This window comes from Rhyacophila brunnea, unplaced genomic scaffold (genome assembly GCF_057557595.1).
Source record: "Rhyacophila brunnea isolate RB1 unplaced genomic scaffold, BYU_Rbru_1.0 scaffold_22, whole genome shotgun sequence".
NCBI lineage: Eukaryota > Metazoa > Arthropoda > Insecta > Trichoptera > Rhyacophilidae > Rhyacophila > Rhyacophila brunnea.
Genome location: NW_028232882.1, coordinates 30,628,589 through 30,652,160, shown reverse-complemented (window position 1 = coordinate 30,652,160; position 23,572 = coordinate 30,628,589). Strand labels below are relative to the sequence as shown.

Genomic DNA, 23,572 nt, shown 5'->3' with positions numbered 1-23,572 from the left:
ACCATTTGACATAAAGTCAAAAGTAGTATAAAATTTATTTTAGTATAATAATCGACACATTGTTTTTCGTTTTTTTCACAAAAACGGTAGTTATTCTAAACAAAAAGACATTATAACGTGTTTCATAAGCAAAAACACAGCATCGATTGAAAACATACTAGTTTTTGCTTATACCATAATTATATCAAATGATTCATCCACATAATTTAAAAATTTATTAAGAAAAGTTGAAAAAACGTTAATGTTTCATTATCTCAAAATGTGAGTTTGGCTTAAAGCTGCCTTTTTGCTTATTGGGGCAGTATACTACAACAGGCCTTGATGCTCAATGGTAGCAGTGTAGTAGTAGCGAAACAATCACAGAAAATATACTTGAGACAAAAATCACGTAAATGTGTCGTGACTTCACTGGGAATCGAGCCCGGAGACATCAGAAGCGAAGCCTTATATCTTGAAAACAGATATTATCATGGCCCCCACAAGGGGGACTGACAGGGCTCTAGCTTGGGGGCCCGAAAGAGGGTCCCGGCTTAGCGGATCGATCGGCAAAGTGAGATAAACACACATCACAAAAATGCTGGAAAAGTAAAAAAAAATGTTTCAAAATAACATTTCAAAATATGTGATTGTGCAAAGCAATTTTTGATTATTGTATTGCAATATACTCGACAACTCCATAATTCAAGTGAGTTCAAAGATACAAAAAAATACACAGAATACCGTTAAATTCATCTCGAACACCATTTGGAACACGCAAATGTAGATCGTCACACTGTTTTTAATTGACCTTTGCGATAGGTAGGGGTGCCCTCCAAACATTCTAGCCTGGGTGCCTGCTTCAGGATGTGGGGGCCATGGATATTATCCACAGTGAGCGTATAACGATAACCAACTATGTATATGTACAGTTTTGAGATTGCGACCCGTGAATAAATATGTTATGTTTCTGCGAATTCTTGACATTTGTTTAAAACAAATGTTTGACAGTTAATGTAAATAATGTTATTTCACTCGACAATGTTAACCATTTTTAATTGATTTAAAAAAAATGTAGGTAGATAGTATTATAAATATAATAGGTACTTATTTCAATTATATCGATCAAAATACTAATAAATTATCTTTTTTACTAAGAACAAGTGAACGCAATTCGAATGAGAAAACATTCTAAATTCAAAAAAAAATATAATTGTCTTTGGCGCTTTTTATTGACTATTTATTATACGATTGGCAACAGCGCAGCATTGATCAAATTAGTTTTAGGTAGGTGGGTAAATTTATATTTATATCAGGTGCAATATTAAAATAAATTTTATTCTGTATCGAGGCCGTAAGATTTTTCAGAAAACGGTATTAATTTCAGTATGAATTCGCAATGAATAAAATATAATATCCGTAACGCGATTCGATACAAATCTTTTTTTTTTCTATTCAACAGCTGTTTGATTGTTAAATCTGTTTTAGAAAGCACGTGATTTGTTTTTTTTGTTATTGTATTATATAACATTTGCTTAAATGTGAACTGGTTTAATACATATGCCTGCTTATAGATGGGCACGTGATTTTTGCAAAAGGCAATGTGCATAATAAAGATTATGAAATAGTTAATTGGTATAAAGAATTGTTAAGATTTTTCAAATATGAAAACAATCTTATTATAGTGGGCAGTGTTGCCAACTGTCGTTGATAAAAACATACTAGACGGGATACGAAAACAAGCAAATTAAGGCAGGAAAAAACGCTAGATTTTGTTACCCTTTTTCGCCTATCAAAAAAAAATTAAAAAATGGATATACCTACTGGTAAAATCACACCACATTTTCCCAGAAACTCGTTTCAAAATTGACAAAAATAATTTATGTACAAACTACGATAAGTAGATAAAATGTGAATTTGTTTAAAGATCACTTCCTATTAAACATTCACAAGTATATTATGGTGACGTTTATTATTAAAATATGGTTTATTTAGTTTTATCTTATACAGCGATTTTTTTGAATAAATAATAGTTATTTTATATTTATTTTAAAAAAACATTGATTTTTCTGAAAAATAAAAATGTGTATTGATATAATTTGAAATCTTTTTTATTGAATCGAATTGAATCTAATTTCGGTATGGTTACAATATTGAAGCTGTATTTTATTTTATGACATTTTATGACGATTTTTTTAAACTGTAAATCTATCTTCGACTTATTTTTTATTTTTGATGTTTTTATTGATTGACTAAACACTTTAAAATGTAAATTATTAATATAAATAAAAATAATTCAAATTACTAGCTTCATATTTTATTTCGCTTATGTGCTTATTATAGGTAGAGCATTTACCCTAATAAATCAATTTGAATATGAATCATAATAATATAATATAACACCTACTATCAGCGTTGCCAACTTTTCTTGTCAGATCTAGCATTTTTATATGGGCATCTAGCTTGCAAAAAAATCATCTAGCTTATGGCGTTTTTATTAGCGTTTTTAGATGCCTTCAGCAGCTTTAAATGTGCTGAAAATAAGCTAGATATTTAGTTTACTTATTTTCTGGCACATCGCATTTTTGACCATCAGATGAAGATTGGTCGGTACTTGAAAAATGAAACAATAGGAGAATTCTTGGCATTATAGTGATGATATAATTGTATCAGATATGATAAAATAATGTGTCCTTGGGCATGGTGGCATCAGATTGATGGGGATTCCACTCTCTGGTATAAGGTAAATATTTATTTTCGTCATTTTTTCCGATAGGTGTGTCGAATAGACGGAATACTCGCCTTAAGACTGCCCACTACTCGGAAAATTATCTAAAATACAAAAAAAAAATGTTTGCAAGTTGCCTCTAGTTCTAGTAGGTAGAACCAGCGCTCGATATGGAAAATTTTACGAACCGGAGCGCTCGACAAATTTTCTGAAGATATTTACATAGTCATCTATTCGTATGTGTATTTTATAGAAATAAGTGTGTCAGATTTTCTATTCTATGGCCTATCTAGCTCAGACGGTCAACATATTTTTTCCATGAGACGGAGCGATAATTTTACAAATTTCACGAGCCGGAACGGCGCTCCGGTGCATTCCGTTCCATTTCGAGCCCTGGGTAGAACATTCGCCTTAAGCGCCTTTATGAATTGCCAATACGCAGACATACTGTCAATAAGAGAATTTAGATCTTAAATAATAATGTCACTCAACAGTCTATAATATTACACCAATTGTAATCCTCATCATTTCGTGACTAATGGACACCTCAAATCACCTGTCTTGTTTTCATCATTCAGATACCTAATTAGTTAATTATTTAAATTAAATTTTACATTTTTTTATTATTACAACGTTTATATTAGGTCGTATTCTTATTTGTCCGGTGGTTGTTTATCCGGTACAAATCTTGCAATCGATTTTTAACTAACTTCCCGACTAGCTAGATATTTGAAACTTTTAGAATATATCAGAACACGATGCCTATGCATTTTTTTAATACTTTTAGACATCTTTAAGTAGAATTGAATTAATTTTCAGTTAATTCTGTTTTGTATGAAAAGTTATTTCGGAAGAAATCCGTAATCCAATCCACTATTATTGGTTGCTGGGGTCCTAGCAACTAAATTATTAATATATACGTGCGTTACTATGGAAATCAATATGAAATGTCAAAATGACATTTCAGTATTATTTCTAACAAGTACAAATTTTTTTGATCGTTTAAGCTAGTCAAGTCAAGTTTATATGATTCAACAGAAAATTTAAAAACGTTGTATATAAAAAGTTCTTTTTATCTTGTAATTATTTTAGGATTTAGCTATGTGGCCATTTATTGTATACACTGATGTGTATACGTGGTATTTTATTGGATGAAGCGGGTCTGCCCCTATCTACGGCCCTGGTTCTTCATTCGTCATTAACATTATTTCACGTGATTACATATTTTAAAACGTGCTTGGTCAAACAGCTGTGAAACTAGACATACCCAATCGTACGCTATTGAATAATTTGCGAAAAAAGATAAATATGTTAATACCAGCAACGCGAAAATATCACAATTATTTCGTACTTGATCATAATGTATGCACCGTGCATTTCCGTACCTCGATTCAAGGCAAAATTATTGTAATTTCTTCTAGTAAAATGGCTGATAAAAATTATAATACAACAATAAAATGTACTCGTAATTCATATATCACATAACCACATTAAAACAATATGCTTTCTGCTCATCCGTTTCCTGTTGGACTGCGGGGGTTTTCCACCAAGCAGATGATCAGGGAACTCAGAAATAATAGGAACTGAAATACCCAACGGGTAAGGCGATAGCAGGTAACCGTCTCGGGTTAGGAATAATCCGTGTTAAACTTACACACGTGTCAAGAATACGTTGTACTTTGAATACTGAAAACTGCTATCGGTTTATGCATTTACGCTCATTTATATTACACACACTATTGCACGTTACACATTCAAAAACCCTGCTTCAATGTGCGGCGTATTGAATATAGCCTATCGGTATTCTATGTATTATCTGTTCTGTGCAGATGATGCATAGATCAAGTTGTAGACGTCGAAATATCTAAAAACATGAACATCTACAAAAAATTATCGCCAACCTCAGAGTAACGATATATAGAGAGCGCCTATTTATCGGAGAAATTAAGCCGTGTTTCTTGCGTAATGCACAATTGAACCTCGATATTATTATTATCAATTTAACTATGAAACGTTATACCTACCATCGTGTTGCTTCTCAGTACGGCTACCAAATTTAAACAACATAGTTAACCATATGTTTTACTAAAATAACTAAAAATAATTAACCACTAACTTTATATTTAACAAAAAAACAATAAATTTTAGCAACACGTGCTCGCAGTTTTTAAATTAATGTAATCAACTAATGCAACAACATGCTAACAACAACTACAATAAGTAAGTATAGGTAGATTGTTTTTATAAATAAAAATAAAATTTATCTAATGATTTTTGATGGGTATACATGTTTTGAAAAATACGTAATTTAAACACATCGCTCATTTTTATGTCGTCAATGAGTTTTTGAAGTTTCATTGAATTAGTGTGTCGTTGTCATTTACTAGTGTATACCTATTCATTAGTAGTAAATATCGTACTATTCTCGTAAGTATACCTGACAAGTGTGCTCTTTTTATCAGATCTCCACAGCCTACCTCTTTCCAAAAGTCACCCTTCGCCACTGACTTATACAAATGACGACGTAACCTTACAAAAAAAATACAATAGGTACTCATACAATAAACCTTTCATGTTAATTAATACATTTTGTTTCGACTTTCAATACATAATATTATATCGGTATCGAAAAATACTGGAATACCGGTATTGCAATCTCTAGTTCAGTCATGGCTTTAACCTTGACGTTTTAACTGGGGCCGCCGTTTACCATAATACGCTACTGTACTCTGGTATAAATATTATAATAACTGGGTACTTAATGTTGCCATATTATTTGTTTTGAAAATACACATACATAGATTTGTCAATGTAGGTACGATTAATAAATAGTTATGTTTTTCAATAGAAATTTTTATAAGCACCATTGTTACTTTAACACGTTACGTATTATTTAGATATCCTTTGTTTTCATAATATAAAACATGCAATATAATGTCGCAGGGATGGATTGAATAATGTTTCCAAAAAACAAGTAATATGTATATATATATATATTATTTTTATTATTGTTAATGACTCGTAAATAATAATAATAACATTATTTATTTAAATGCTTTTTAATGTTGTTATCCATCACTCTTTTACCCTGCACACCTCGAATCGTCTTGTCAAAAAGCGCAGAAACAGTATTTATATGTATCTACCAGTAGAGAAGGGTCGAGGTACACTGTTAAGATCCCCATAAATAGTGCACACTGCACATTAAACTTTGTTAGTCATACGTATTTGTTTTTATTGAACTAAGACTACAATTTACAGAAGGTGTTGGTTAGTTTTTAAAAAATCAATTAAACCCTGCCTAAACCAAATGCCCAATTGTCCTGGCGCCCAGTTGTCCCATTCTCTCTAGCCTTGTACACAATAAAATAAACCACTAATATTATAAAGTGTCATCACTCCTGTCAATTATTATATTTTGGTGATTTTAGGAGAGAGATACATTAGTATTTTTACTAAATACACCCACGTTCCTAAATCCGCCACTGTACAGATCATCTAATTCTACATAGTGGGTTGGATATGACGTATCTACCAACCACTTCTCTTAAAAATATATATTTTAATATAACCTCTACTTGTGAGGACCATGGTTCTGCTTTTTTACACTGCATTAGACTTATTTTTATAACTTTACTGTTTCAAATCGTGGGGTCATTGTGTTTTTTTGAACATTACATACATTTACCGGCGCCGAGTTGTTCTGGTTTCCAGATGGCGTTATAAATCGTCATATATCCCGAAAACGCATAGAAACCGATATCTACAGGCGACATTGCGAAAAAAGACAGAATCACTACCTCACAAAACAGATTAATAAATAGAATTCCGATAGCTAATACCCCAAATACACTACATTTTGACACAAGGTTTTGAATGTGTGAGTGTCCTACCAAAGACGTGCAATGATGTGTATTGCAAACTTCAAATACACCAATATTGAATGAGCGTTAGTGCATAAACCGTGAGCAGTTGTCAGAACGAAGGACAAGCTTAGAATGACGTGATTCTTGACAGTTGTATACGTTTATCCCATATTCTTCCACACTCGAGGTTGGTTGCCTGTTACTCCACACCCGTTAGGTATATCAATTCCCATTAATTATGTGTTCCCGGTCACTAGGGAAGAGATACGTTAATATTTTTACTAGGTAGGTATGTTGGTAGTTAGAATTTAGGTATGGTTTTTATTTTATTTAATCATATGGGGGCTCAAAATCAATCAGAACCTCGAGCCTCTCAGTTTCTAAGCTCGCCACAGCATCTAGGCTTGAAAAGACGAATGAATTTGTCTAGTTACGTTAAAATTATTAAAATTCTATATATTAAATTAATAAATGTGTTAAAAAAGTTCAAGAACCTTCGATGTAATAATTACTAACATCTGCCAAATAAACAATCTATTATCTATTACTGAATATAATCCCAGAACGAAATTCTTGACACGTGTTTAAGTTTATCCTATATTCTTCCACACTCGATATCGGTTGTCTGTTACTCCACAACCGTTAGGTATTTCAGTTTCCATTATTTCCGAGTTCCCTGCACTACCTCCTACAAAGGAAGAAAAAATACGAAATGCTAATGTCTAATTGCGTCTCTGTGGTTGCAGATATAATGCAATAATAATGACAGTTGACACGTCTCAGTAACATGACATCTCTATGAAAAATGATAAATTACCGTACCTATAACAAAGATTGTTTATTATCTAACTGTCAAAGGTAGATTTCACCAATAAACAAACACGTCCTCACACGATTTTAAACACGGACAATAATGGAAGAGAGGAAGGAAGACTCGAGGTTAACTGAACTCAAATATAATAGCTTAAACAAAACGCCATTGGTAATAATTTATTTGTGTGTGGGGCTTGTTAAATAATAATGTTTTAGAGACTGTTTTTTTTCATTATTTATTTATTTCATGGTCGCGATTTTCCAGATTTCACTTTCAATACGCGTTCATTTCAGATTTCTTGCCGCAAAACTGCAATTATTTCGACAAATTTAAGATAGTTAGGTAGTTTTATTGTCTAGTTAACAGTTTTTGCAATGGCGGTGTAAAGTATCTTACACACACGCGATTATTAACAACGCTTCAAACGGGTTGGTTTGGTTTGTTGTCATATTATATTATTATGTTGCATGTCTACTCCGTGAGCGAGGATTCTTAGATAATGTATAGCACATTATAAACATAACATTTATAAGCGTAAGGTTTGATAGTTTTGCCACTAAACTAGACTTAGTCAGAGTGTCGCTGAGCGAGATAAAGCGATGCAATAAATTTGATATAAGTACAGTCGAGAATAGCAACCGTAACAAAAATCACATTAGCCCTACCTAATTTCTGTGCACTAGAAGAAAGCACATCTGAAAGCAACAGTGAGAAAAGAGGGAAAAAAGCCGATTTTGAGATAAAAATATTTTCAATTTATTTATTTTTTTAACATATTGTGGACATTACAAATTATAAGTTTAAGACGTTCACAACATGACATTTAGAAACAAAGATATATAAATATAACAGTATTACATAAAAAAAGAGATAGATCAGTAGATAAATTAGATAGGTACAACAAACAACGTCCACCTAAACTCTTGCTCACGTAGGTGGAATATATCAACACCCGAAGCAATTTCGTTGAACATAGTTATCGCACTCCCAATTGGCATTACCAGTGGTAGGTTGGTTCTGCACCTTGGGAGAATAAACAACAGATGGTCTCTATTTCTAAGATAGTCATCAGGGACACACAGGTCAACACTGCCCAGAATGGCAGAGTTCTCATTTATACCTCGTATAAGTCGAAAAAAATACGTAGCTAAATAAAGATTTCTTCTAAATTGCAGACATGCATGCTTTTAAGCATGCTTAAAAGAAAGTCAGCCAAGAATGCTAAGCGATAGCTTTAATTTTAATTGTATTATTGGGATATTCCCCATTTAATAAAATACGAAACTCCATTGTTGCTTGTATTATAATTGTTCTGTAAATAACCCACTATTGACAATGCTATACGCAAAATCCTTCTATTATCATCTATTTATTATGACCGCAGAAAAAAAAACAAAATAAACATATTGTATTTAACTATTTCATTTGAATGGCATAAACATTAAAGTTAAATTATCTCAAAACCAGTATTTTTTTTACTTATTCTACTGTTGCTTTCGGGTAGTGGTATGTTGTAAGTTAAATTATTCTACTATAACATGGCTAAATAGACGTATCGTCGCTGTAGGATTGGTTTGTCGAATAGACCAAATGCCAAATGTTCAGGAGACGAAAAACAAATTTGATTATCCTATATTTAAATACATGAAGGTATTTAAATTGTTGTTTTTACAGCATATGAATGCTGTTTTCATTACAAAGCAATTTAAAGAAAATGAAGGTTCTGGTCCATTTAGATACAAAAAATCATTCTGCATTAAAAGGTCGATTTCGACAAAAACGGATATTCGACAAACAATCCTATAGCGACGGTATTTTTACGTCTCCCTTCACGATTGACTGTTCTTAACCTAACCTAAACTATCTAATAATATATCCCTAACCTAACCTAACTCTGATTAAATCGAAACATGCCGCTGTGATGTCCAGCAGTTGCTTTACCGAATAAAAATAAACTTGATCATGTTTGGCCATGACAATCCTTAATCCGCCGCAGTATCTGCGAGGGCCCTTCTACGAAATCTGATGGAACATATTATCAAAATACGCGCTTCTGACGCGCTACTAAAACACCCGTGTGTGTAAGAGCCCTAAGGCACTTGAAGGCCTCAGGCGCAAACTCATTACGAGCCATGGTTAATATGACTATCAAGAGAACAGAGTTATTCTGTACAGTGTACACGATTAAGATTTTTTTGATCTCAAGGAAAAGTAAACGTATTTAAAAACGTCAAATTGGTTTGTATATTTATGACATGCCGTGAAAGAAACAATCAGTATAGTGTATTGTGTCATATTACTTAGTTACTAAACCCTAACACACTCCAGTATTTTAGGGTTACATGTAAATAGTATGTAAAACATTTCACGGTTTCCAATTTTTTTAGATGCAATATTATTCTGCCACCATAAGCAAAAAGGCAACTATTTGCCAAAGTCACATTTTGAGATAATGAGACATTAACGTTTTTTCAACTTTTCTTAATAAATTTTTAAATAATGTGGATGAATCATTTGATATATGGTATTAGCAAAAACCAGTATATTTTCAATCGATGCTATATTTTTGCTTATGAAACTCGTTATAATGTATTTTTGATTAAAATATCTACCGTTTTTGTGAAAAAAACGGGGAAAAAATGTGTCGATTATTATACTGAAATAAGTTTTATACAGCTTTTGACTTTATGTCAAATGGTTCAGAATTTCACGTAGAGCATTATCTGTACACTAACTCAATTTGTGATTATTGTCGAAAAGCTACCTTTTGCCTTATGAGGGCAGTATGAACATTAATTCAATTATTTTCTGAGCTGATTTTTGGCAAAGTTAGTTCATGAATTCAAGAATGAAAACCTAACCTAACAAATAATCCAATATATCGGCTATTTTACCACGTTTTTATTAGCTCGTATTCTTGTTTGTCCGGTACAGATTTTTTCTTGTGCAATACAATTTTTTTCTTGTTTGTCCAAGATTGTTAACTAACTTCCCGAATAGCTAGAGATTTGAAACTTTTAGAATATATCAGAACACGACGACAATGCATTCTTTTAATACTTTTGGCCATCTTTAAGCAGAATTGAATTCATTTTCAGTTAATTCTGTTTTGTATGTTTCGGAAAAAAATCGTGAAAAGTAATATTTACTACTCACTATTATTGGTTGCTAAGGAGGTCCTAGCAACAAAATTATTAATATATACGTGCGTTACTATGGAAATCAATATGAAATGTCAAAATGACATTTCTGTATTCTATAATATTTATTCCGTATTTCTATCAAGTACGATAAAAAGTTTTTATTAACACATAGAATTGTCAAGTTTATATGATTCAACAGAAAATTTAAAAACGTGGTAAGTATATAAAAAGTTCTTTTTATCTTGTAATTTTTTGCCTTTGTTCTACATACGATTAATGGTGTTTTATAGCTAGTCTTAAAAATAGGATTATACTGCTTAGTTTCTGAAAAAAAACTTGTTAATTATTCAATAACATAATATATATTTTGTAAGTGTGTGACAAAAATAATTTTAGATGATTATATTATATTATTATAAAACATCATCCGTCGGGTAGCGTATTTCCAACACCTATTTATCCACCAACGGTTACAAGTAAATTGTACGTAAAACATTTCACGATCTCCAATTTTATTAGATTCAATACAAACATTAATTCAATTGTCATAGCGGATTTTGACAGAATTCATGAGTTCAAGAATGAAAACCTAACCTAACCTAACAAATAATCCAGTATATCGGGTATTTTCAAAATGTGTTTGCACCTGGCTACCTATAAAGTGTAAACCGACAAGAACCGTGTTTTATTTAGATACGAATTTTATATCAGTACTATACGACCCAAAGAGGTTGGACAGTCTTTAATATTCGGCCATATATTTCCGATACAACATTTTACGGTGAAGTGTGATACGGCGAACTGCGTACGTGTGTACAAGTTTAACCTAACCTAACAAATAATCCAGTATAATATCGGCTATTTTCAAAATTTGTATGCTCCTGGCTACCTATAAAGTGTAAACCGACAAGAACCGTGTTTTATTTAGACCCGAATTTTATGTCAGTACTATACGACCCAAAGAGGTTTGACAGTCTTTAATATACGCCATATATTTCCGATCAACATTTCACGGTGAAGTGTGATACAGCGACATAGGGCAAGTATAATTTCGCGGCATTTCCCTCGGTCCCTCACCAAATCTCGGTTTTTGTGTAAGCTAAGTGTGTTGAATTTTCCGATAAAATTAAAACCCAACGTAATGTAATTTTGCATTTTTATTCAGTCTCTAAACCTACCAAATTCTTGTGTTTTTTTTGCTTACAATAAAAACGCGACTAGAGACCAACCATTTTATGTAGTGAAGAAATTTTATAATAATGTAAAAAAATCGCGATTCTTTGATTTAATTGTTTGATCACTTTTTTACGGAATATCTTAAAACAAAAAACAATCTTTAATCTAAAATTGTATGTAAATATCTACTAAATTGTAGGTATACAACTAGTAAAACAAGTTATTTATTTTATCGATAAAATATTACACTTTTTTGTCGTTTATTTTAAATGATCGAGACTTAATTTGGAATTTCCATAGATTATAATTTTTTTTTTATTATTTAGAAACTAAATACTTGTTTGAAACTACATGCTGTTAGTAATGGTGATGAAGGCACTCTATGTTGACATAATCATTTAAAATTAATCCCAAAATCCTGAGGCCGGGGTCAGGTGAGGAAAACACACATCCAGATTGACCCTAACAGTAAAAAAGTCGCCTGCAGTGCTAATTTACTTAAAATGTTAATGTTGATTATGGTAAAAACATGTAGTTATGCGATGCAATTTTTGATTTGTGTCGATACTCGACAATTCAATAATTCAAGTGGATGTATTAAAAAAATATACTAAATGCTCTTAATTTTACTTCGAACACCATTTGGGAAAAGTTACTGTAGTAGAGCACCATACAGCCTTTAATCTTAATGATAGGTAGGGGGCCTACCAAAGATCCTGACCTGGAGGCCCGCTTCAGGGTGTGGGGGCCATGGATTCAATCATATTCAATCTTTGAATTAATAAATCGAGTGGGATCCCGGGATTCGAAATAACGTGATGGCAAACCCTACTTGGATACATCTACGTTGGTGAATGATTCACAATCGTTTAATCTATATCCTAATACCAAATTACGAATTAAAGTATTTTTCTTTATTCAATGAATCACAAGATTATAAATTATACAGAGCATTCATAATTGAATACCTATACGAATTCAATGCAACATTTGTCATGGGATTTAATCATTCCTGAATAAAAAATAGTTGTATTAAAAATTATTGGCACGGAAAAATGACTGCCGGGCATTGATATACTACTGGATGAATCATATTATGCTTCTTAAAATGACGCCCGATATTCAGCGACTCGGCCAGTGTTAAAACTTACTGTTTTAATATCAGCGGACTTAACTCGATATAAGCTCACTTAATATTTGTCTCGAAAACGACCTGGCAATAATTATGAGTAAGCCCGATCTAGCTTGCATCCTACTCTAACTAATAGTCAGCGCATGACGACTTGCTCTGTCCGCTCAGACATGAATTTTTGGTAGCTTGCAAGCTTTGGGTTGCAGACACCCTTAGGCATAAAGCCCACCAAAAAAGCGCTCGGTGCGCTCACTACTCAGTAGGCCCCCTCCCACCCGCGCATTACCCTTCACCTATGTAATAAGGGGCTCAAGGAGCACAAAATAATTATTATTATCAGCGTCTCTCATAACAAAGCAATAAAAATATTATTAAATTTCTCGGGGCCAGCGAAATATTGGACACGCAGCAAACTAAACAATGGGTTCACTGTTATTAAATAATGGCTTCTCGCCCGTCTATCGACGACGCTTCCAGGAGCGTGATTTTGCTTGCCGTGTTCAATGAATAGACTACGTTGTATTTTCGTTAATTCGTATCGCTGAGAAGCCAAAAAACGATGGGGCACGCGGGCACAATGCGTCGTCAAATCCAGTGTGCGCTGACGTATTTGATTACGTTGTATTTTCGATGATTCACATAGAATATGCGCGAGCGCCCCGCAAGTCCGCTTTAGTGGACTTTATGCCTTAGGGTCACTATTTCAAGAACGCAAATTTAGTTTTACAGCCGGGGCAATACGGGTGAAATTCGGGAATCCATGTTAACGGTGTTAACGCATTATACCTACAAGGAAATATTATAAGACGATATTCGTAATATCTTCTTTTGTGGAACATTTTTAAAATGACACTTGTATGGGAACTCCTCATCTAGTAGTATATCAATGCTGCCGGGTATGAGTAACGACCATAAAATAAACTAATGGATAGGAGTACGTAACGTGATAGAGGTTTCTAAGCAGATGAAACGGCAATGGGCTAAACATGTCGCTGGACGAGCGGACAACCACTGGACAAATGCCGTCATACAGTCGTACCTAGATGGAACTAAACGACCGTAGAATCCGCTGGATAGACGAACTCATAAAGTTCGGTGGATGTACGTGATAGCGAAGAACTACGGACACAGAAAAATAGAGGGAGCTAATGAAGACCGTCATCCAGCAGTGGATCTACCTCGGTCGTTGATGATGATGATATATATCACACTTTGCAAGCAACACTGTAGATTCCATTAGCCATGAGTGTTGTGAAACAGTTATGTTAGGTACTTAAAATAATGGGGGCACATCCATAGACTATAGATACATCTAGACGCCACCCGTTGCATTGCTAAATAAAGCTGCGTGCCGTGCGTTTGGTTTGTGGGCGAGCGAACGCATTCGTCTACAAATGTTCGAGACCACAGACCATTTCGCTAGTGCTCGCCCAAAGTGCTCGCACTAGACGCTCAGAATTATAATATAATTTTCTATTTTTTTAAGTTATATAGTATTTTTAAGCGGTAAAAATGCAACCATTAGGTAAAGATATCCATAATTTAAGTTATTTTAAAGAAACACTACGTCACTGATATTAAAATATATAATAATATACAAATAAATTATCACGAACATGTATCAACTTACCTATGAAACGTAATACCACCTTCTTGCTTATCAGTACGGCTACCATATTTTAATACAACACACAGCACCATCTTTCCTACTTAATTAACTAAAAATATTTACCACTGACTTTATGTTTAACACAAAAAATAGCAATTTTAGCAACACGAGCTCGCAGGTTATCGACGCTACGTGAAACGATTCACCACGATTTGCCGGCGATACTTTTGGAAACTAGCTCACACATAATGCAGACCTTTTATTTTACTCTAGCGCGTGTCGCAGAGATTATAAGGGTGCCGAATACTTTCTCACTCGCACTCATGCATCGTTTTTGTTCAGGCCTTGGGCACATCTAGCAAAGTATGAAAAAGATTTATTGGAATGTCTTCGAAGACGATCCGGCCATTTGGATGACTTCTTCATTACCAACTATTTACTGTGGAAATAATTATTTTACATACACAAGACATTTTCTTTGGCAGTGGTAAGAAATGATAATGGGTTAGGTGCCCTCCAACTATAAAGTATAGTAAGTAATTTTTTTGTATTATTTTATTTGATACCAGCATATTAACAAGAATTTAGACATTATTTGTACACATTTCCACATAGTTTTAATATACCTAATACAACAATTAAAAAATAAATATAATCATAATTTCCAAATTCGCAAAAAGATGACATTTTGCCCACGGTTTCAGAGTTTTACGTGCAACGCTCATAAAAATAATTAAAATGCCTCGCAAAATGACACGTCTCAAAAAGCACTTATCGTTGTATCTATCTTAAACATAATTATTCTAAAATAAGGAAAATAATTAAACATATATTAAGCTTGAAGATGACTCTATGCTTCACCAATGATCTTTTCAAAAGAAAACACATCTACATAATAAGGTATTTCTTTCGACCATGTCCGATCCTAATAGGATCCTAATAGGGCCTTCACAGAGTAGAGGTTTGTATTAACAGATTTTTGTTTTTTACGAGAAATTGATGTCAGCCACTTGCTCAACCTATTAGGTCCATACCCTGACAGACACACATTGAAAAACAATATGTGTACTTGCCAGACCCATGATTCGAACCTGGGACCCACGGCGTTATAGTCCAACGCTTAAGCCGCGCGGCCACCGTGGGGTATAGGCACCTTATTAAGAGTCAAATAAATTCTACAGCTCCATGACGGTGGACTTCCCCGACTAGTAAAGTCAAAATTACCACCATTCCAACTCACTACCCAGACCACGAGTAATAAATATTCATAGATTTTCTCTGGCCTTTGACAAAGTAGCATCTTCCTCTCTCTAGTATTATCATTATCATCAACGTGGATCAATACACTGATAAATGAAGACCTCTGCAAACTAATTTCATTCATATAGGACTATAGGTTAACTGCGTTGACACATACATCCGTAGAACATAACTTTCTCGTCAATCCAGCAAAATGTAAATCAACCTGTTTACCCGTTTCCTTATTCAGTTTTATCCTTAGAGTCATCACTTTCAACTCCTGACTCCTCTATACTCGGCAGAGTTTCGGTACACGGCTACAGAAGACACTTCATGTCTCTAAAGATAAATGACGGAAAAACAATAATACACTCTTTCTTTAAGCACCGATATGCATGGTTGCTACATCAGTCCTGTGCAGCTTCGTTTCGGAACAAGGAAGGATAGCACTTACTTCTTTACATTCTGACACTTGAAGAAGACACATATTGCGGGCTGAGATGAGGTAACTTAAATCATAGCCCAGGATTGTCAGGTATACTGAAATTTGGTCGCCAATCTTCGATAGAATACGGCATAAAAAGAAGAAGAATATCACACTCTACTACATCGCATACCCTCATCTAAATAATTATATTGTTTTTCAGACCGTTGGAGCGGACCCTTTTTTGAATTGCTCCACTCCGGGACCTAATACTTGCTCCGGCTCCGCTCCAGGGTCTACTCCGCTCCGGGTAAAAAGTTTTAATAAAAGTATTATATGTATACAAATGTTATAAAAAATAAGTAGTTTTAAAACAATCGTCATTTTCATTATTGATACTATTAAACAAAATACCGACAGCAAATCGTCTCTCATTATTTGCCTCTTCTGTCAAAAAGGTGAGGTTATTTATCACTCGGCAGCGTTTTCATATTTCAAATAATCCAGTGTTGCAAAGTGTCAAAACATACTATTTTCATTGGATTTTAGGACGAAAATATAATAATAAATAAAAAAATCCGGAGCAGTGGAGCACTACAAATTTTCGGTGCTCCGACTCCGCTCCTGCTCCGAGCTCCGCTCCAACACTCTGGTTTTTATCCTTACGCATTATGTCCAACATACATATCTTTTCATACTACGCTGTCTTCAAACGTTTTTCAAACTCTGTTTGAACGTTGCATGTCCATATTTTACCTTCATACATATGAGAGTACAGGTAATTACACGCTGATTATACACATTTAGGCACAATAGGAAGTTACTTTTAAAAACATTATTCAGTCGACCTCCATTATAACATATACAATATACATCCTCATAGTGCATCTCACATTGATACTTCCCTTCAATCACTAAAAGACCTAATAAGTTGAAAAAAAACTGAGGAAAATGGTGTTGCCTTTGCTAAATTCTATAGCGACAGGATATATGAGGCGTCTAATTCCAAAAAGCGATAAGCCCACATTTGGTCAAAATCGAGAAAAAAATATGCACGAATTCTTTGTATAATTTTACACAATATGTATTGATCTATAAAATCTAAAACGCGATATAACCCTACGAAAAAAAACATTTTAAGTCTCGATTTATTACAAAAAGCGCCAAGTCCGTGTTTCATATTATTTAAAGCTTGGTTGATTTCGCGCGTGTTTAAGTCAACCAATAAGGGAATGTTCAATATTGGAAATGGCGTCTCCCATGCTGTAGCATCTGGTAAACTCATGACAGTGCCACGGAAATATGTGCCTTATGCGGAATAAATTAAAAAGTGAGGTACAAGTAGCGCTACGGCCAATTTTATTTTGCCAATATTTGAGAGTTTATCCGCTGTAACAAATTGCCATTTGGTTCTAATTTCGACATAGAATACAACAGAAAAAATAATCTCACGTTAAAACAAGTAATTGAAGCTTGAAACATAAAAACGTTGTTTCCCGAAAACATTGAATTGTGGACTTGTAGCTTTTTGTAATTAGACGCCTCATATAATATATTAATAGTCATTGAATACTCAAAACGATGAAAAAGGAGACCTAACACCTCATCTCATACATTGAAGCAGTACCTATACGACATTTTTTTTTTCAAATTATAGAATATGACCAAGGGCAGGGCTCGAAATGTATCGGTGCGCACCGGAGCGCTGTTCCGGTTCATAAAATCTTCAAAATTATCGCTTGGTCTCGTGGAAATATTAATTTGACCGCCTGCGCTAAATAATATGTCATAATATAATAAAAAATCTAACACACTTATTTTTTTATAAAATACACATTTTTCTTTTTTTCCAACCATGTCCGATCCTAATAATATCATATTTTGTTTTTACGAGAAATGGATGTCAGCCACTTGCTCAACCTATTAGGTCCACAGATTGAAAAACAATATGTGTATTTGCTAGAACCAGGATTCGATCCTGGGACCCACGATGACCTATAGGCCGACACTTAAGTCGTGCGGCCAGCGTGAAATACACATACGACTAGATAACTATGTTTATATTTTCATAAAATTATGGAGCACTCCGGTTCGTAAAATATTTCATTTCAAGCGCTGACCAAGGGCCGTAAGTTTTTAGTCAATACACAGCTACGTATACTAAAAATTGATATAAAGTCGTTTGGTTTACGTTCCTCTCACAATGCCTTATTCTTACTATATACAAATATATAATATTATCAGTACCTATTTTCACAGTATGTACATTTAACATTAAATCGAAGGCATAGATAATGTACGTCGAATGTCGATAGATGTATTAATCTCTTCGAATTTGTGACTAATAATTGTGGATATGTCATAGAGTCAGAGACTTAAAAAGGGTATTAAATTTATGACCATTTATTGAAGTAAATAAACATGGATTATCTGTTAAGTCTACAGCAATGGAGTACTTATACTTCTAGGAATATTATCAGTTTTGTCAATATAATAAAAAATAAATAAAGGTAATACGTGAATCGTTTATCTACTTTGTGCAATTTTATAATAATGTGACTTAAAAAATTATATTCATTTCCATGCGCCCTAATGACGTAACACACTCAAGTCACGTTCTGAATAACAGCCAACCGTAACAGAAGTATTATTAAAATGTATGAATAAAATATTATATAAGCCCTCAACATTAAGTAAAAGGGAAGGAAAAATATGACTTTAAATGTATAATTTGTACTAAACACTAATGACTAATCATTGTCAACTTTGGCTTGGAAACCTGTGCAAATATGAAAAGTGATATTTTTTATACTGTCTGTCACCCAGTGGCGAAGGGTGGAGGTAGGCTCTTAAGATCCGACATTGACAGAATATTATTTATTTATGTGCTTTTGAATGTTGTTATACATCGCTCTTTCGCTCCACACACTTCGAATCATCTTGTCAAAAAGCGCAGAAACACTAATTATATGTATCTACCAGTAGAGAAGGGTGGAGGTAGGCTGTTAAGATCCGACATAAATAGTACACATTAAACTTTGTCAGTCATACGTATTTCTTTTCTTTGTACTAAGTCTACAGTTTACAAATGTTGGTTAGTTTTTAAAAATGAATTAAACCCTGCCTAAACCAAACCATAATAGTTTTGTTTATTTTGGGCGATACGACTAAATTGTAGATACTTTTTCATTCATATTTATTTGTTTTTGTTGGATTAAAAATACATATTACACATATTGTTGGTTTATTTTTTTTAATTCATTAAGCCCTGCCTAACAAACCATAATAGATAAAAATTATAAATAATGTCCATAGTTATGTATGAATTAATTGCATAATTTTATATATTTTATAGAAATACGAGTATTTTTTTTACTATTAGATATCTATTATGGCTTGGTTACGCAGGGGTTAATTGAATTTTAAAAACTAACCTACACCATCTGTAAATTGTAGTTTTATTTGAGTGAAAACAAATACGTATGAGTGATAAAGTTTAGTGTGCACTATTTATGGCGGATCTTAACAGCCTACCTCCACCCTTCGCCACTGCGTCACCCATTCCTAACTTGTTGATATTAGTATTAAGATAATCTTGATTGTACATTAAATTTGATCGAATTATATACACACCCATTATGCAAACTTATACCGTGGCGTAACGAACGTTAAGCGCCCATCAAAGTTGTGCTGAGAGTATCCCAGGAGCAACTTCCCAAGACCTTGGTTAGCGTGCACTAGAGTGTGAGTGATTCTTGCTTTGATATAGTAAATTTGATATAGAAAAGACCTTCTCGCTCGCGGTAAAATGCCGCAAACTGTTGAAAGCAGAGAAATTTTCGAGAAACTCTTCCGTTTCAACCGACATAATATAGGGACACTCCCAAAGGATGTGATCGGCATTCTGCAATTCGCCACATAAACAAGTCAGGATTAGGCCAGACTGTCAGAACTTGGAGGCAAAACCATCGTGTCCGGCTAAGAACTGAAAAGTCCAATAGTCTGGACTCTGGAGTCATCATGGTTATCTCCATGGTTACCTATACTATGCGGTTAAATACCATAGAGTGCAAATCTGGGTAAAAAAGACTTGCAAGAAATTGGATTGATAACATATAACAATGCCTACCGAAGAGATACGAAAACCACAATTATTTTTATAAGCAAAAAGTAATTTTTCATTTACATTAATATTTTCTTGGTATTATTATTCCAACATGACCTCAACTATCATCTACATTATAAAATAATTACAGGATAAAAAGAACTTTTTATATACCACGTTTTTAAATTTTCTGTTGAATCATAATATAAACTTGACTTCATATTAATTTCCATAGCACGTATATATTAATAATTTAGTTGCTAGGACCCACTTAGCAACCAATGACGTTTAGCGATTTTTTTCCGAAACATACAAAACAGAATTAACTGAAAATGAATTCAATTCTGCTTAAAGATGGCCAAAAGTATTAAAAAAATGCATTCCCGTCGTGTTCTGATAACGTCTCTGTTCTGGCAGAACACACTAACTGGAGAATACTAGTCTTGAGTAATTTGACTTTGAAGTTGTTAAACTGTTTGAAATGGTCTATCATGTGAGTTTATTAAGTAATCGTAAAAAGGATGACTTTAAAATAGTAGGAATAGGAACATTTTGGTATAACTAACTCAATATGTCATTTTTCGAATTAGCGTCTTCTGCCAGAACAGTGACGATATATTCTAAAAGTTTCAAATGTCTAGCGAGTCGGGAAATTAGTTAAAAATCTTGCACAAACAAGACAAAATCTGTACGGGACAAACAAGAATACGAGCTAATAAAAACGTTGTAAAATACAAAGTTGGTTTTGTTCAAATTACTTTTACCGCCAATTCCAATTTTAAATTTTTACGACAGATAAAGTTTCCATAGGTATTTTGGATTCGATTTTAATTTCCTTTGTTTGACTTTAATTTCCTTTGGCTGTCAGAATATTATTTTCATTTTGACATGACGTATGGCTAGATACAGATAATATATTAATATTGAAGAATTTAATTACTATTGTTATGTTAATACAATATTAAAATATTAGACCGTCTGGTAAATGATGCTTCTATTCTACATGCCTAAAACAATTAATAATTATTGAAGAAAAACACCTAAGTAAATGTAAGTAACAGGAGATGTATCATTTCCATCACGATAACGTCAGATCTTCTACGACACAAAAGTCCCCGAAAAAACTGAGGCAGTTTAAACGGGAAAGCATGACACATTCAACATATTCTCCTGAATTATTGATACCATCAGATCACCATCTTTTCTGCAGTCTACAAAACCATTTAATCCAAAACGGTTTTGTACAAGACAGTTTGTAGAAGACAGCTTGATTTATTCTACAGCTCGACAGAGAGAATTCCATCGTCAGGAATTGAAAAATTGCAGTTCTTAAACCTTTTTTTAATACATAATTTCAAACATTCTTAAAATACCACCAATACATAACTTCGGAAAGCATCATATTCAGTGACGTCCCAAGACAAAATGCCGCCCCTAGGCAGCGCCAAAATGCCGCCCCATTTTTTTTAACCGTATTTTTATCATCCTTTCATGACACCAATATCTAATAGGTACATGTGTTGTATGGATACATTGCGAAAAGAGATGCCTGATTTAAATGCCACCTCTGCTTCAATAGACAATATTGCGAGTCCACGGTTTCAGATACATTTTAAAATACACCTGACAACTTCCAAAACTCGCGAGTGACTCTCAAAAATATTTGGATACATTTTAAATTAGGTACGTAAGTATGTACCTACCTATAATTCAATTGTAATTCGCAAATCACCAAGGACGCGACGTCCAAGGACAATGGAAGTAAACTAGACATCGCGAGCTCAACAAAAATTACAGTCCTGTTAAACCTTTTATAGTAATTAATACACTTTGGTGCCAACGAGTGAGCAGATATTTTTAATGGAAAGATATTTATGTTATTACTAAGCTGTTTAGGTATCTATTTCTATATATACCTAATGATTCTCCTTGATTTGCCGCCCTTCGGGTAATTGCCGCCCCCAAGCGACGCTCAATCTGCCTACCCCCACGGGACGTCACTGATCATATTAGAAAAAATCTAATAAAAATCTTGTACCTACTGAGTCAGTTTTATTCCACGTTTTTTTACTTGCCGAACAAGGTAAATATTACAAACTATCGACCTAAGTCCTTGTTACTAATACATTATTACTGCATCATTTTCAAATTTATTTATATTTTATGTTATCGTTATTCGTTGTAATATACTTTTACTATTATAATACAAACTGTGAAAACTCTACCGATTACATTATGTTTGTTTTCTTCATTCGTTTTACATGTATTAATATTGCAACCATTTGTTTCTTTCAATAAACAAAAATAAAAATATATTATAGCGCCATTAGTAATAATTAAATCATTTTTGTCCACCGCGAATTTTATTATTTGATATTATTGCATACTGATATTTTAACTGTGTTTTCTGATACGTTGATAATTATTTTTCTATAAAAATAACCAATAACTAATTTATATAATAATATGCTAATAGTTGTCTTTAGTAAGTATGATATACATACTTTACATCTATAAAATTTCCCAAATTACATATTAATTCTAAATAATATTTATTTATTTATCTAAAAAAGACACGTTCAGCACATAACAAATAATTAATTCAAGATGTTCACAACATCACATTTAGAATAAAAAGTACAAGTAAATCATCTAGAGAAAATATCTATACACAATATTTTAATATGAAATGTGTAGGTTTTAATCAATACAATATCAATAGTAACGTCATCTGATAATTTTTGAGTTTTTACAATAATTTAAAATCCCAAATCCATTCCCAATATAACACGAAAATAAAATAATATAATTATTCTACCTGCATTTCCAGTGCCGGTTCTAAATCCACCGGGTTCCACATTGTTATTTACTGTATTTTTAATTATATATATTGTTCTTTTGATGCCTTTTGTTTTCTATAACTGGTTTATTTTTTATTCACCACTTTTATTCATTTATTATTTAAATACGAACAACACTTCAATAACAATAAATATTGCCATGCGCGATTAGAAGAAACGAAGCAACGACATGCGGCGATCGACTTAAAAATTTACAATCTATTCCATTCTTTATATACGGATAATTAACTTACCTGTTAACCCGTCAAATAGCGATATAGTTAGACATAATTCAGTTGCGATGACAGATAGAGTACACATTATAATGATTGACGCCTACCTTGACAGCGATTGAATCAGCCATACGTGGAATGATGTATATTATATTTATGAATCATTCGCATTTAAGTTTTCCTTATAACATTTTTTTTGTCATTTTGGTTCTTGTCAGTTTACTTTACAGGAAGCCGGCGGCAAACAAATTTTAAGAATAGCCGATATACTGGATTATTTGTTAGGT

General features: G+C 33.2%; 1 protein-coding gene across 2 annotated transcripts in view; it reads right to left on the bottom strand.

The window, feature by feature from the left end:
- Positions 1-23,258, bottom strand: part of LOC147070342 (sodium-dependent nutrient amino acid transporter 1-like) — a 93,799-nt gene extending 70,541 nt beyond the window's left edge. For both annotated transcript variants that reach the window (XM_085949441.1, XM_085949442.1), the window contains exon 1: positions 23,031-23,258. In XM_085949441.1, coding sequence (XP_085805567.1) covers positions 23,031-23,072 — 42 coding nt within the window. In that variant the 5' untranslated portion in view covers positions 23,073-23,258. The remainder of the gene's footprint in view (positions 1-23,030) is intronic.
- Between the last annotated feature and the right edge of the window lie 314 nt (positions 23,259-23,572).